The sequence below is a fragment of the Cucurbita pepo genome, chromosome 13 (assembly GCF_057944985.1).
Source record: "Cucurbita pepo subsp. pepo isolate OVF chromosome 13, ASM5794498v1, whole genome shotgun sequence".
Taxonomy (NCBI): Eukaryota; Viridiplantae; Streptophyta; class Magnoliopsida; order Cucurbitales; family Cucurbitaceae; genus Cucurbita; species Cucurbita pepo.
The window spans coordinates 4475040-4491477 of record NC_141810.1 but is presented as its reverse complement, the minus strand read 5'-3'; the positions used below and the strand labels follow the sequence as shown (position 1 = coordinate 4491477).

At 36.2% G+C, this 16438-nt stretch overlaps 1 protein-coding gene, 2 non-coding genes and 1 pseudogene across 3 annotated transcripts; 2 read left to right on the top strand and 2 right to left on the bottom strand.

Annotated features, from left to right (window-relative positions):
• The first annotated feature begins 1250 nt into the window (after positions 1–1250).
• On the top strand, positions 1251–1323 carry TRNAF-AAA (transfer RNA phenylalanine (anticodon AAA)). Its single transcript has one exon. It is a non-coding gene; the product is annotated as a tRNA-Phe (tRNA).
• Positions 1324–1950: 627 nt separating this feature from the next.
• Positions 1951–4008, bottom strand: LOC147789696 (putative polygalacturonase; annotated as a pseudogene).
• Positions 4009–10561: 6553 nt separating this feature from the next.
• On the top strand, positions 10562–10633 carry TRNAF-AAA (transfer RNA phenylalanine (anticodon AAA)). The gene has a single exon. It is a non-coding gene; the product is annotated as a tRNA-Phe (tRNA).
• Positions 10634–11202: 569 nt separating this feature from the next.
• LOC147789694 (putative polygalacturonase) lies at positions 11203–13531 on the bottom strand. The gene is made up of 5 exons (XM_087117023.1): positions 13002–13531; positions 12755–12875; positions 12415–12589; positions 12213–12283; positions 11203–12130 (listed from the first exon to the last, which is right to left on the bottom strand). The coding sequence occupies exons 1-5, from the start codon at positions 13272–13274 to the stop codon at positions 11424–11426; spliced, it is 1347 nt and encodes a 448-aa protein (XP_086973149.1). The 5' UTR covers positions 13275–13531; the 3' UTR covers positions 11203–11423.
• Between the last annotated feature and the right edge of the window lie 2907 nt (positions 13532–16438).

The following is a 16438-nucleotide window of genomic DNA, read 5'->3' as shown; positions in this document are numbered from 1 at the left end:
ACACCAACAAAGCTTGATAACTCTTAATCATTTCCTCTATTTTCTTATTCTATCATGATTAGGATGTTGATTTCTATGTTGAAATCGGTTTGTATGGAGAGATAAGCCTTATAGGGGAGGCGGAAGAGTTTTATGCAGTTTAAGTATGTTTGCGGAGTGATTTTAGTTTATTAAAGAGTTGTCACTAATGATTTACATGTTTCCTTAGTTGGCCACTTTACATGCTTAGTTGTTCTCTTATTGTTCTCTTGATGGAAAGAAGAGGGGAGCAAGAAAATTATCTTTAATACTATAGTTCCATTGCGAGGATATTTAAACATAGTCGAAGGGTTATCAATAAATTTTTTTCCCCTCTTATAAAAGATTACAAAACTATTATGGAAGTAATCACCCTACATGACCGTTGAATGTGCGTTGTGGGTTTGCAAATAAGTTAAAATGAGCTAAAAGCCACCACAAAATTCAACAACCTGTCTATTTTATTAGTTCTAGCCAAAACTTCCTTAATTTTTCTAGCTGTTCTTCGTTGTTCGAGAACAATTGATACTCTCAATCAAATTATTTTAATTAGTTTAAGTTCACCCCATCCATTTGAATAAGACCAAAAACTCACTTCATTTCCAGCAAGGAAAGGAACAAAAAAAATAGGCTCTCTATCGAAACGACAATATACTTATTATTTACTATTTGTGATATTGTATATTTTCATGTATTCTTGTGAATTTTACACCATTTTTCTCTATACATTCACGAGTCATCAGTCACTACCATGCTACAACCTTACTTGAAAATCATTTGAAAATAGGGTAAGTACGAAAAAACTCGTTAACTCCCCTAGTGTGGTTCGACAAGCAAACCATCGTATAGTTTCATCAAACAAAATGAAAGAACCTTGGTGGTTGATTACTCATAACACATAGCATGTAATCTACTCACCTAGAATAGCTTTCAGCATCCAATGCACACAACGTGTAACCCTTACCACGTTTATAAATTTCATCAATCACCCATGTCACCAATGGTGGCTGGTTACCCGATACACAAAGGGTGTAACCTTTATCACATTTATTTCATTCAAAAATCATAACATGCACAAATGCGATACCAAAGTAATTATTTTCGTAATCAATAGGCATGACAACAAACAACAACATCCATATAACAATCCATATAATAACAATCAATCTAAGCCGCACAAGACATAACAACTCTAAACTTCGTTGGGCTTTATCACTTACCGTTCTCTTATGGTGGGGATAGCTCAGTTGGGAGAGCGTTAGACTAAAGATCTAAAGGTCACGTGTTTGATTCACGTTCACCGCATTTGAACCGGAGTCTTAATTAGACTATTTCATCTATTAATGAGTGAATATTTATTTGCGATTTAAACTTTGATAGAAAGTTACACATATTAATTTTGATTGTAATCAATTGTCAAGTTAAGTATAACTCAACTAATTAGCGGTGATTAAATAGAAGAGATAGCTCTACTTATGCATTTTTATTATGTTAAAATAGCGGGGATAGCTTAGTTGGGAGAGCGTTAGACTGAAGATTTGAAGGTGTTATGTGTTTGATCCATGTTCACCGCAATGGTGTCGAGAGTCCTAACTTGACTGTGCAATCTCGGGAATGTTTCATTTGTGAAATATTTCGTAATGATTTAAACTTTGTAGCGGGGATAATTCTACTTATGCATTTTTACATTAGCAAATAGCAGGGATAGCTCAGTTGGGAGAGCGTCAGACTGAAGATTTGAAGGTCACGTGTTTGATCCATGTTCACTATGGTAATCATACCATATAAAAACTTCATGGTGGATCCATACATATTTGGATATATAAGAATTGTTTTTATTCTCTTTTTTTCAATTTTAGATTATTATTTTGATGGTTTTGAGTTACAATTAGTTATTGTTTAGTGATATATTACAAATCTAGTTGAAATAGGTTAGTTTCAAATTTAAAAACTTCTCATTTTATCTATATGTTCATTAAATTTTTCATTATCATTTATTCCACAGAATTAAAAAAAAAAAAAAAAACAAAGTCTTTACGAGAAGGTAGGAATTTCAACCGAGCATGACTTCAACTGAACATTCTCAATCCGCAGCTGATCCTCGGGAAAGTCACATCCACCGCTTTTCGCTGCCTTAGCCAGCGGAGCACATGGCGGTGGATCCACATCGCTACTAAATCCCTCAATGTTCGTACAGTTCCACTGCAACTTTTTAGGCGTCGCCGACAATCCAATCTTCACATTTGAAACACAAATATCCGTGAATGGATCTCCTGAAATCCCGGCAAAATTTGCCGACATATTAACATTCTCGGCCACCACGTCTCTGTAATTAATGTTCTTAATCAATGGCAATGCCGAGGGATCGAACTTGTCATCCGCATGCGATTTGTAGTCTCCAGTTATCCAAAAGACGTATTTCATCGTGGATAGAAACATTCTTCGAACGAAAATGTCCTTGACGAAACCGCCTAGTCCGCGAGCGGTTTTGATTCTGACGAAAGACTGTGTGTGATTGCTGTAACATTTTCGATCCTGACGTTGCGGATTCCGCCGGACATTTCGCTGCCAAGGGCAATACCTGCAGAATCTGGTGAGATGCAAGTGAGGCGGCGAATGACGAGGTCCTCGGTCGGCATTCCGAACTTGATACCGTATTGGTCCCATCCGCTCTTGATGGCGATGCAATCGTCACCGGAGACAATGTAGCAGTCTTCGATTCGAGTGTTGGAACAAGAATCTGATAAATTGAACGGAGATTTAGGGAGAGGGATTGAGGAAGAAAAGAACCCTAAGGTTTTAAAGGAGAAGAAGAAGGGAACCTGGATTGATTCCGTCGGTGTTGGGTACGGTGACTGGAGCCAAGATGGTGAGCCCTTGGATAATCACGTTTCTGCATTTTCACCCATATTATGATATATAATTAAAAATTCTTTTTGGTCGGGAGGAATTTGAATGACATACTTTTTTCAAAGCATAATCCTAAAATACAAGGATAATGGGACGGAAGCGAAATAGCCAAACCTGCTATAAATCGGATGGACGAACCAAGAAGGTGAGTTGATCAAAGTGAGATTCGAGATCTGGATTTGATCAGAGTACATGATCTCGATCACATATGGCCGTGTTACCTTGAGCTCCCCTTTCTTAAACTTTTCCCACCAAGAAGATCCTTGCCCGTCGATTGTACCGTTGTTACCTACACCATGTCACCGACCCAACTTTATTTTCTATAAAAGTTCTTTTTATGTTTTCAGTTACCTTAGTTCTTTTTTATTTAATTCTGATAGCACGGAAGCGTGTTATAATTTTGCAATCCATTTAAAAAAAATTAGAATGTTAAAAGGTAAGAAAAAATAATCACCCGTGATAACCACATCGGTGAGATTAGTTCCAAAGATGAGGCTGCTGTACCGTCCACCAGGAGCATCTCTTCCCCTCCCATAAGATGGGAGAACTTTCACGAGTGGCCATTCTGATTCATTCTGCACCATTAAATTAAATTATGAGGAACAAATCTAACTCATTTATTTTGGATTAAAGATTAAAATTCAAATCACCACTCCCAAAGGTGTTAGGTTTATAAAAATAAAATACTCGATAGGTCGAACCTGGGATGCAAGAATTTTAGCTTCTTTATCGATAAAAAGTGTGAAATGGCTAGTCAGATTAAAACTTCCGGTCAGCCATTTTCCCGGCGGCACGACCAATTGAGCTCCGCCATCTGCCGCCATTGTGCTGAGATGTTCAATCGCTTTTCGGAACGCGTGAGTATTTGAAGTTACTCCGTCGCCGACGCCGCCAAACTCCGTTAACAACGCTGAGTGTTTCCGACAATTGATCGCCTGAAATTCCAGGGAGTTCGAACTTAGACGCGGATTCATAGCGTCCACGGTGGCTAAGCTCACCAATGCCAGTACGATCACGACCGAGATTCTCGCTGCTGTAACCTACCGAAAAAAATCAAAGATGATTCAATCTCTTTTTGTTGGTTACATTTTTGAATTTGATCGAGAATAGTAAGGATCCACGGGAAAAAAAGTTCTTCAATAAACCATTCGGGGTTTTGAACAAAAACCCACAATCATTTGAAGTGATTCCAGACAAAAACCAATGAAAGTAGAAGAACAAGCGAGGCCCACAAGATCAATGGAAAGAAAACAAAGAAAAAGAAAATGAAATTCAAAGAGAAAGAAGAAGAAACATTACATTGAGTTTTGTGAGTTTTGGAGGAAGATCCATGATGAATTTTGTTTGCGAGTTTATGATTTTTAGATTGGGGGACAAACGATTTTATAGGATAATTTAGGAATCAAAAATAGGAAAGGGATTTATTACTATTATTGTTATTATTTCAAGGGTTAAATTTTGGGTTGTAAATGAAATGGTTGGATTTACATAGAATATTAGCACAACCAGACTGTTTAGAAAAATATAACCTGTAGTGAGAACTTTTTAAATTTGGCATGTTGTTTTTGTTGTTTGTTTTTTAAAAATTATTTTATGTGTATTAGAGTGTTAAAATAGTTACTCCAAGAACCACATCATCTAAATGGGTATTTAAAAACAAATTATCAATTAATTTTTATTAAATTACTCGAACAACTCGAATCAACCGTAAGGTGAATATTTTAATATTAGATTAGGCGAATTCATTATTTGATAAGGATTTATTGGATTGAAAAAGTTTACCATCTAAAAAATTAAATTAGGTCTAAAACATGTTGAATCCAAAGTAATTGTTTGTTTAGTTTTAAATGATATTTCTATATTGATTTGATTGACTTTTAATCCGATCATATATTTTTTCACTAATTGCAGCACATGAGTTGAGTTGAATATATGCTCAAATCTCTTCAAACATGGTAAGTATAACTCCATTTCTTCTTTTATATTTCTTCTTTATTAAAAATTTTTCTCAATAAAAAATGAATAATGTATCGATCCATTGCTAAAGTTTAAAACATGAAAAATAAAAAATCAAAATAAAATTGTAATAAACTACTTATAAAATAACTAGACTATTTAATTGGAAGTCTATTAGCTAATATAGAAATTAACTATTTTTTTTATCGATAAATAATTATGGTTGAGTGGATCTTTAAAATTTTTCGGCAAATCTTGTTTAATAAAAGAATATAGAATGAATATATGGTAAATTTTGCACATTTAAAAATAAAAATGATGAAAATTATAAAAATGTATAAATATGTGCTATATACAAATACATAATATAATACACACACACACACATATATATATGTGTGTGTGTGTGTCTGTCTGCCTGTTTATGTATATGTATAGGTATGTATGTATTTATGCATGTATATATGTATTTATTATATGTGTGTAAGTGTGTGTTGCGTGATACATACATGTATATGCACATGATGAGGCACGACAATATAGTGATCCATGCATGTCATGGTGAGGCACGACCCACATTTGAGCGACACTGATGCCCTGTAGATGGTATGGTTTTGATCCTATCTGGGTGCATACATACCAAAGAATAGATGACAATTCTAAAGTAGGACTATAACATCATGTCGCACTCGTTTCTCTCATCTCATAATGTATCTATATGATCTCTCGACCACCCAAAGACTAGTCTATGAAACAAAGGCCTTATGGCAGCACTGAATCATCACCACATATGATACCATATATGGTCTAGGAATATTATGGTTCTTGATAAGAATCACGGTGTTCCAAATGTTCCAACTAGACCTATTACAGAATCCAAGGCTAACAAGAGTCAACAAGTATTCATTCTTCATCTACAAAATTAGATAGGCTCGGTTCAACCATCATTTCATGTGTTACAAGCTGATTCGGTTGAGGAAGGACCATTTGGAGCTTCAGAAGTGAATATTTGCACGGTTGAAGTAGCGGATGAAGTTGCTATAAATTGCGATTTATTATTTTTAATTTTATAATTTTTGTAATGCGCAAAAGGGTGGAAGTTATGGGTCAAATTGACTTCTTCTTTTGTGGATATTTAAGGGGATCGGGATAAATGTTAGTGGCATTTGAAGAATTGAAAGTTTCTTTTGTGGGAAGACTTAAATACCAACAAATTATTATGCAAAAGGCAGATTTCGGATGAATGAAATTTTGATCTCAAATTGAGACTTTTACCCTTAGAAATTCGAGCATCATCTTTGCCATTTCTAAGTTTCATGCAATTCTTGTGGTAGATTTGCATCGGAGCCATTCAATCAAGCATTCATCAAGTTTTATCTTAAGAGGGTAATCTAATTCTAGCCTTATCTCTTGATTGATCCGAATTTTGTATAAGTTGGCGTTGATTTCTTTGATTCAAGGGTTCTTGCTTCAACAAAAGCTTGGATCATCGGGCTGAGGATTAGGGTTGTCTTATCAGGAAGATTACCTAAAGAGAAGAGGGCCACCGAACGGAATAGAAAACCAAAAAGGAAGAAGAACCCTAATTCAGCAGCTGTTGATAGGAGAAGGAAAAGGAAACCAAGAAGGATAGATTAAGGCAAAGAGGTGGATGAGAGAGCTCAATGTAGGGGGACTTCCATCGAAGGACAGAAACAAAGCTTGATGACTCTTAATCAGTTTCTCTCTTTTCTTATTCTATCACGATTAAGATGTTGATTCCTACGTTGAAATCATTTTGTATGGAGAGCTAAGCCTTAGAGGGGAGGCGGAAGAGTTTTATGTAGTTTAAGTATGTTGACGGTGTGATTTTATTTTATTAAAGAGTTGTTACTAATGATTTACATGTTTGCTTAGTTGGCCACTTTACATGCATAGTTGTTCTCTTATTGTTCTCTTGTTTGAAAGAAGAGGGGAGAAGGGAATTATCTTTAATACTCTAGTTCCATTGCGAGGATACATGAACGTAGTTGAAGGGTTATAAATAATTTTTTAGCCCTGTAGTTGAAGGGTTATAAATAATTTTTTAGCCCTGTTATTAGAAATTACAAAATTATTATTGAAGTAATTGTTAGAATCGCACAACAACACATATACTCGATCTAGACAAACACAAAGAACAGGAGAGAGAAAATTCAAGGAGGAATGTTGGCTAAAGGTTTTATTGATGACTTTCAGGTATGTACACCAAAACAGAATACAGAGAATGAATAAAAGTACATCTTGAAAGCATTGCTTGATGGGGTATATATCGTTTCAGTTTACTAAATAAAGCTTTACTAAATCTTTATGAAATATCTACCATATATATCTCTACCGGATCTTTACGAAATATCTACCACATATATCTCTACCGGATCTTTACGAAATATCTACCATATATATCTCTACCAGATCTTTAGTAAATATTTACTGTAAATGGGCATCAGGCTCCATATCTCAACAATCTCTCACTTGTAGACCGATCCAGCCAACTAAGAATTTCATTCTCAATCTTCACTACACCATACCAATTGAGGCTTTGCACAACCTCAACCTTCCAACGTCAACACATTTTGTCAACATGTTTGCTGGATTATTTACACCCTCTATCTTCTCCAAACACATCACCATCTTCCATTGACCTCCGAGTCAAATGGTATCGCCTTCTGTGTTTTGTCTTTGAATGATAGACCTCGGGTTCCTCACCAACTGCTTGTCACTCTAACTATCTACCTGAAGAATCTTCTTGCACTGCTTCTTGCGTAATTCTTCTAGATAGTCTGTCATCCATATCATCTCATTTCCAGCTTCAGCTATTTCCGCGTACTCAGCTTCAGTAGATGAAAGAGCAACGCATTTCTGAGGCCTAGACATCCTATCATCCATGGCTTTCTCCCACTTGGTTGTATCCTCCAACTGTAGGTCGTCATCAAGGGACTCTTGTTCTCCTTCGTCAGTCACGACAAATAATGTAATGAAGGTGAATATCTATCTGGTGCTCTGATAGCTTTGGGTGATCTCCTCAACACCTGCTCAGGTGTAACTTGCTCTACGTCTGGTTCTTCAGTAACGGTCTTAGGAGTTTCACGAGCTTCTGCTCTAACATCATTGGGTGAGTTTTCCTGCGACTCAAGCTCAACTCCCACTTGCTTCATGGTCTCAAAGTTTATCTTTTCTTTGACCTCGTACAGGACTTTTTCATCAAAGGTTACGTCCCAATGTCTTAGGATTTTCCTATTCTTGTCGTCCCAAAATTTGTACCCGAACATGTCAGAGTCATAGCCTGTGAAGTAGCACTTCACAGCCTTAGCATCAAGCTTGTCTCTTTTCTCTGGATTGACGTGAACATACGCAGTACAACCAAAAGTTCTCAAGTGAGAGTACGTGAGTTCCTTCCGGCAACTTGAACTTCAAGGGTACTGACGGTTCTCTATTCATCAAGTAGGCTGCATTATTTACAGCATCGGCCCAGAATGTCTTTGGCAATCCAGAATGAATCCTCATGCTTCTTGCCCGCTCATTCAATGTTCTGTTCATTCTTTCTGCAACACCATTTTTTCTTGCCTTACCAGGAACTGTCCTCATTAATCTAATTCCCTCCGCTGCACAAAATGTTATAAACTCTGACTTGTCGTACTCTCCTCCACTGTCAGACCTCAATTATTTGATCTTCAAGCCGGTGTGATTTTCAACTTCAGCCTTCCACTTCTAGAAGGTGAACACATTTGACTTTGTGTTTCAGGAAATAAACCCATACCTTCCTGCTGAAATCTCGATGAAGGTGACCTAGAACTTTGATCCGCCAAGTGATGAAACTGGAGATGGTCCCCAATCGTCTGCATGGACCATTTCCAATCGTACTTTCTTTGATTCTCTGGCAGCCTTTGAGAAGCTAACTCGTTTCTGTTTCACATAACGCATCTCTCAGAAAGACCTATGTCAACAGACTTTAGGCCTTCTAAAACTTCATTTGCAACCAGCATCTTCATTCCTTTGACGCTCATATGTCCAAGTTTATTATGCCATAGACTTGAACTTGAAGCACTCCAGCAACCGCAGCCATTTTCATACACCCTGTAGTGGTGTATAAGGTTCTAGATTTTGTGCCATGTGCTACCACCATAGCACCCTTCACAATCTTCCACAAACTCTTCCCAAACTTTGATGCATAACCTATGCTATCCAACTGACCAATACATATCAGGTTCTTCTTGAGACCAGAAATATATCTGACATCCTTTAATGTCTACCGAAGGCAAAAGAAAACCAAGAAGGAAGAAGAATCCTAATTCAGCAGCCGTTGATAGGAGAAGGAAAAGAGAAGGATAGACTAAGGCAAAGAGGTGGATGAGAGAGCTCAAAGGAGGGGGACTTCCATTGAAGGACACCAACAAAGCTTGATAACTCTTAATCATTTCCTCTCTTTTCTTATTCTATCATGATTAGGATGTTGATTTCTATGTTGAAATCGGTTTGTATGGAGAGATAAGCCTTATAGGGGAGGCGGAAGAGTTTTATGCAGTTTAAGTATGTTTGCGGTGTGATTTTAGTTTATTAAAGAGTTGTTACTAATGATTTACATGTTTGCTTAGTTGGCCACTTTACATGCTTAGTTGTTCTCTTATTGTTCTCTTGATCGAAAGAAGAGGGGAGCAAGGAAATTATCTTTAATACTCTAGTTCCATTGCGAGGATATTTAAACATAGTCGAAGGGTTATGAATAAATTTTTTAGCCCTGTTATGAGAGATTACAAAACTATTATGGAAGTAATCACCCTACATGACCCTTGAAAGTGCGCTGTGGGTTTGCAAATCAATTAAAATGAGCTAAAAGCCACCACAAAATTCAACAACCTGTCTATTTTATCAGTTCTAGCCAAAGCTTCCTTAACTGTTCTCCGTCGTTTGAGAACAATTGATACTCTCATTCAAATTTTTTTAATTAGTTTAAGTTCACCCCCATCCATTTGAATAAGACCAAAAACTCACTTAATTTCCAGCAACGAAAGGAACAAAAAAATAGGCTCTCTATCGAAACGACAATATACTTGTTATTTACTATTTGTGATATTGTATATTTACATGTATTCTTGTGAATTTTACACCATTTTTCTCTATACATTCACGAGTCATCAGTCACTCCCATGCTACAACCTTACTCGAAAATCATTTGAAAATAGGGTAAGTACGAAAAAACTCATTAACTCCCCTAGTGTGGTTAGACAAGCAAACCATCGTATAGTTTCATCAATCAAAATGAAGGGACCTTGGTGGTTGATTACTCATAACACATAGCATGTAATCTACTCACCTAGAATAGCTTTCAGCATCCAATGCTTGGTGACCAATAGTGGTTGGCTACACTATACACACAATGTGTAACCCTTACCACGTTTATAAATTTCATCAATCACCCATGTGACCAATGGTGGCTGGTTACCCGATACACAAAGGATGTAACCCTTATCACATTTATTTCATTAAAAAATCATAACATGCACAAATGCGACACCAAAGTAATTATTTTCGTAATCAATAGGCATGACAACAAACAACAACATCCATATAACAATCCATATAATAACAATCAATCTAAGTCGCACAAGACATAACAACTCTAAACTTCGTTGGGCTTTGTCACTTACCGTTCTCTTATGGTGGGGATAGCTCAGTTGGGAGAGCGTTAGACTAAAGATCTAAAGGTCATGTGTTTGATTCACGTTCACCTCATTTGAACCGGTGTCTTAATTAGACTATTTCATCAATTAATGAGTGAATATTTATTTGCGATTTAAACTTTGATAGAAAGTTACACATATTAATTTTGATTGTAATCAATTGTCAAGTTAAGCATAACTCAACTAATTAGCGGTGATTAAATAGAAGAGATAGCTCTACTTATGCATTTTTATTATGTTAAAATAGCGGGGATAGCTTAGTTGGGAGAGCGTTAGACTGAAGATTTGAAGGTGTTATGTGTTTGATCCATGTTCACCGCAATGGTGTCGAGAGTCCTAACTTGACTGTGCAATCTAGGGAATGTTTCATTTGTGAAATATTTCGTAATGATTTAAACTTTGTAGCGGGGATAACTCTACTTATGCATTTTTACATTAGCAAATAGCGGGGATAGCTCTGTTGGGAGAGCGTCAGACTGAAGATTTGAAGGTCACATGTTCGATCCACGTTCACCGCAATGGTCTATAAAGAGGCATAACTTGATTATGATACGAAATATAAGGTGTCTTAAATCATACCATATAAAAACTTCATGGTGGATCCATACATATTTGGATATATAAGAAGTTTTATTCTCTTTTTTTTTTTCAATTTTAGAGTATTATTTTGATGGTTTTGAGTTACAATTAGTTATTGTTTAGTGATATATTACAAATCTAGTTGAAATAGGTTAGTTTCAAATTTAAAAACTTCTCAATTTATCTATATGTTCATTAAATTTTTCATTATCATTTATTCCATAGAATTAAAAAAAAAAAAAAAAAAAAAAAACAAAGTCTTTACGAGAAGGTAGGAATTTCAACCGAGCATGACTTCAACTGAACATTCTCAATCGGCAGCTGATCCTCGGGAAAGTCACATCCACCGCTTTTCGCTGCCTTAGCCAGCGGAGCACATGGCTGCGGATCCACATCGCTACTAAATCCTTCAATGTTCGTACAGTTCCACTGCAACTTTTTAGGCGTCGCCGACAATCCAATCTTCACATTTGAAACACAAATATCCGTGAATGGATCTCCTGAAATCCCTGCCAAATTAGCCGACATATTAACATTCTCGGCCACCACGTCTCTGTAATTAATGTTCTTAATCAATGGCAATGCCGAGGGATCGAACTTGTCATCCGCATGCGATTTGTAGTCTCCAGTTATCCAGAAGACGTATTTCATCGTGGATAGAAACATTCTTCGGACGAAAATGTCCTTGACGAAACCGCCTCGTCCGCGAGCGGTTTTGATTCTGACGGCAGACTGTGTGTTGATTGCTGTAACGTTTTCGATCCTGACGTTGCGGATTCCGCCGGACATCTCGCTGCCAAGGGCAATACCTGCAGAATCTGGTGAGATGCAAGTGAGGCGGCGAATGACGAGGTCCTCGGTCGGCATTCCGAACTTGATACCGTATTGGTCCCATCCGCTCTTGATGGCGATGCAATCGTCACCGGAGACAATGTAGCAGTCTTCGATTCGAGTGTTGGAACAAGAATCTGATAAATTGAACGGAGATTTAGGGAGAGGGATTGAGGAAGAAAATAACCCTAAGGTTTTAAAGGAGAAGAAGAAGGGAACCTGGATTGATTCCGTCGGTGTTGGGTACGGTGACTGGAGCCAAGATGGTGAGCCCTTGGATAATCACATTTCTGCATTTTCACCCATATTATGATATATAATTAAAAATTCTTTTTGGTCGGGAGGAATTTGAATGGTATACTTTTTTCGAAGCATAATCCTAAAATACAAGGATAATGGGACGGAAGCGAAATAGCCAAACCTGCTATAAATCGGATGGACGAACCAAGAAGGTGAGTTGATCAAAGTGAGATTCGAGATCTGGATTTGATCAGAGTACATGATCTCGATCACATATGGCCGTGTTACCTTGAGCTCCCCTTTCTTAAACTTTTCCCACCAAGAAGATCCTTGCCCGTCGATTGTACCGTTGTTACCTACACCATGTCACCGACCCAACTTTATTTTCTATAAAAGTTCTTTTTATGTTTTCAGTTACCTTAGTTCTTTTTTATTTAATTCTGATAGCACGGAAGCGTGTTATAATTTTGCAATCCATTTAAAAAAAATTAGAATGTTAAAAGGTAAGAAAAAATAATCACCCGTGATAACCACATCGGTGAGATTAGTTCCAAAGATGAGGCTGCTGTACCGTCCACCAGGAGCATCTCTTCCCCTCCCATAAGATGGGAGAACTTTCACGAGTGGCCATTCTGATTCATTCTGCACCATTAAATTAAATTATGAGGAACAAATCTAACTCATTTATTTTGGATTAAAGATTAAAATTCAAATCACCACTCCCAAAGGTGTTAGGTTTATAAAAATAAAATACTCGATAGGTCGAACCTGGGATGCAAGAATTTTAGCTTCTTTATCGATAAAAAGTGTGAAATGGCTAGTCAGATTAAAACTTCCGGTCAGCCATTTTCCCGGCGGCACGACCAATTGAGCTCCGCCATCTGCCGCCATTGTGCTGAGATGTTCAATCGCTTTTCGGAACGCGTGAGTATTTGAAGTTACTCCGTCGCCGACGCCGCCAAACTCCGTTAACAACGCTGAGTGTTTCCGACAATTGATCGCCCGAAATTCCAGGGAGTTCGAACTTAGACGCGGATTCATAGCGTCCACGGTGGCTAAGCTCACCAATGCCAGTACGATCACGACCGAGATTCTCGCTGCTGTAACCTACCGAAAAAAATCAAAGATGATTCAATCTCTTTTTGTTGGTTACATTTTCGAATTTGATCGAGAATAGTAAGGATCCACGGGAAAAAAAGTTCTTCAATAAACCATTCGGGGTTTTGAACAAAAACCCACAATCATTTGAAGTGATTCCAGACAAAAACCAATGAAAGTAGAAGAACAAGCGAGGCCCACAAGATCAATGGAAAGAAAACAAAGAAAAAGAAAATGAAATTCAAAGAGAAAGAAGAAGAAACATTACATTGAGTTTTGTGAGTTTTGGAGGAAGATCCATGATGAATTTTGTTTGCGAGTTTATGATTTTTAGATTGGGGGACAAACGATTTTATAGGATAATTTAGGAATCAAAAATAGGAAAGAGATTTATTACTATTATTGTTATTATTTGAAGGGTTAAATTTTGGGTTGTAAATGAAATGGTTGGATTTACATAGAATATTAGCACAACCAGACTGTTTAGAAAAATATAACCTGTAGTGAGAACTTTTTAAATTTGGCATCTTGTTCTTGTTGTTTGTTTTTTAAAAATTATTTTATGTGTATTAGAGTGTTAAAATAGTTACTCCAAGAACCACGTCATCTAAATGGGTATTTAAAAACAAATTATCTATTAATTTTTATTAAATTACTCGAACAACTCGAATCAACCGTAAGGTGAATATTTTAATATTAGATTAGGCGAATTCATTATTTGATAAGGATTTATTGGATTGAAAAAGTTTACCATCTAAAAAATTAAATTAGGTCTAAAACATGTTGAATCCAAAGTAATTGTTTGTTTAGTTTTAAATGATATTTCTATATTGATTTGATTGACTTTTAATCCGATCATATATTTTTTCACTAATTGCTGAGTTGAATATACGCTCAAATCTCTTCAAACATGGTAAGTATAACTCCATTTCTTCTTTTATATTTCTTCTTTATTAAGAATTTTTCTCAATAAAAAATGAATAATGTATCGATCCATTGATAAAGTTTAAAACATGAAAAATAAAAAATCAAAATAAAGTTGTAATAAACTACTTATAAAATTACTAGACTATTTAATTGGAAGTCTATTAGCTAATATAGAAATTAACTATTTTTTTTATCGATAAATAATTATGGTTGAGTGGATCTTTAAAATTTTTCGGCAAATCTTGTTTAATAAAAGAATATAGAATGAATATATGGTAAATTTTGCACATTTAAGAATAAAAATGATGAAAATTATAAAAATGTATAAATATGTGCTATATACAAATACATAATATAATACACACACACATATATATATATATATGTGTGTGTGTGTGTCTGTCTGTCTGTTTATGTATATGTATAGGTATGTATGTATTTATGCATGTATATATGTATTTATTATATGTGTGTAAGTGTGTGTTGCGTGATACATACATGTATATGCACATGATGAGGCACGACCTACGTTTGAGCGACACTGATGCCTTGTAGATGGTATGGTTTTGATCCTATCTGGGTGCATACATACCAAAGAATAGATGACAATTCTAAAGTAGGACTATAACATCATGTCGCACTCGTTTCTCTCATCTCATAATGTATCTATATGACCACCCAAAGACTAGTCTATGAAACAAAGGCCTTATGGCAGCACTGAATCATCACCACACATGATACCATATATGGTCTAGGAATATTATGGTTCTTGATAAGAATCACGGTGTTCCAAATGTTCCAACTAGACCTATTACAGAATCCAAGGCTAACAAGAGTCAACAAGTATTCATTCTTCATCTACAAAATTAGATAGGCTCGGTTCAACCATCATTTCATGTGTTACAAGCTGATTCGGTTGAGGAAGGACCATTTGGAGCTTCAGAAGTGAATATTTGCACGGTTGAAGTAGCGGATGAAGTTGCTATAAATTGCGATTTATTATTTTTAATTTTATAATTTTTGTAATCCGCAAAAGGGTGGAAGTTATGGGTCAAATTGACTTCTTCTTTTGTGGATATTTAAGGGGATCGGGATAAATGTTAGTGGCATTTGAAGAATTGAAAGTTTCTTTTGTGGGAAGACTTAAATACCAACAAATTATTATGCAAAAGGCAGATTTCGGATGAATGAAATTTTGATCTCAAATTGAGACTTTTACCCTTAGAAATTCGAGCATCATCTTTGCCATTTCTAAGTTTCATGCAATTCTTGTGGTAGATTTGCATCTGAGCCATTCAATCAAGCATTCATCAAGTTCTATTGTGGACTGACTTAATTTAAAAGAAGATTCCAAATCTTGCTTCTATAGCTTTTATCTTAAGAGGGTAATCTAATTCTAGCCTTATCTCTTGATTGATCCGAATTTTGTATAAGTTGGCGTTGATTTCTTTGATTCAAGGGTTCTTACTTCAACAAAAGCTTGGATCATCGGGCTGAGGATTAGGGTTGTCTTATCAGGAAGATTACCTAAAGAGAAGAGGGCCACCGAACGGAATAGAAAACCAAAAAGGAAGAAGAACCCTAATTCAGCAGCTGTTGATAGGAGAAGGAAAAGGAAACCAAGAAGGATAGATTAAGGCAAAGAGGTGGATGAGAGAGCTCAATGTAGGGGGACTTCCATCGAAGGACAGAAACAAAGCTTGATGACTCTTAATCAGTTTCTCTCTTTTCTTATTCTATCACGATTAAGATGTTGATTCCTACATTGAAATCATTTTGTATGGAGAGCTAAGCCTTACAGGGGAGGCGGAAGAGTTTTATGTAGTTTAAGTATGTTGACGGTGTGATTTTATTTTATTAAAGAGTTGTTACTAATGATTTACATGTTTGCTTAGTTGGCCACTTTACATGCATAGTTGTTCTCTTATTGTTCTCTTGTTCGAAAGAAGAGGGGAGAAGGGAATTATCTTTAATACTCTAGTTCCATTGCGAGGATACATGAACGTAGTTGAAGGGTTATAAATAATTTTTTAGCCCTGTTATTAGAAATTACAAAATTATTATTGAAGTAATTGTTAGAATCGCACAACAACACATATACTCGATCTAGACGAACACAAAGAACAGGAGAGAGAAAATTCAAGGAGAAATGTTGGCTAAAGGTTTTATTGATGACTTTC

Excerpts from the sequence above, each read along its gene's own strand:
- LOC147789694 (XM_087117023.1), bottom strand. The coding sequence starts at position 13,274 with ATGAATCCGCGTCTAAGTTCGAACTCCCTGGAATTTCGGGCGATCAAT. Across the intron at positions 12,590-12,754 it reads CACCGATGTGGTTATCACGG|GTAACAACGGTACAATCGAC; the intron begins GTGATTATTTTT and ends GACATGGTGTAG. Across the intron at positions 12,284-12,414 it reads GTCCATCCGATTTATAGCAG|AAATGTGATTATCCAAGGGC; the intron begins GTTTGGCTATTT and ends GTGAAAATGCAG.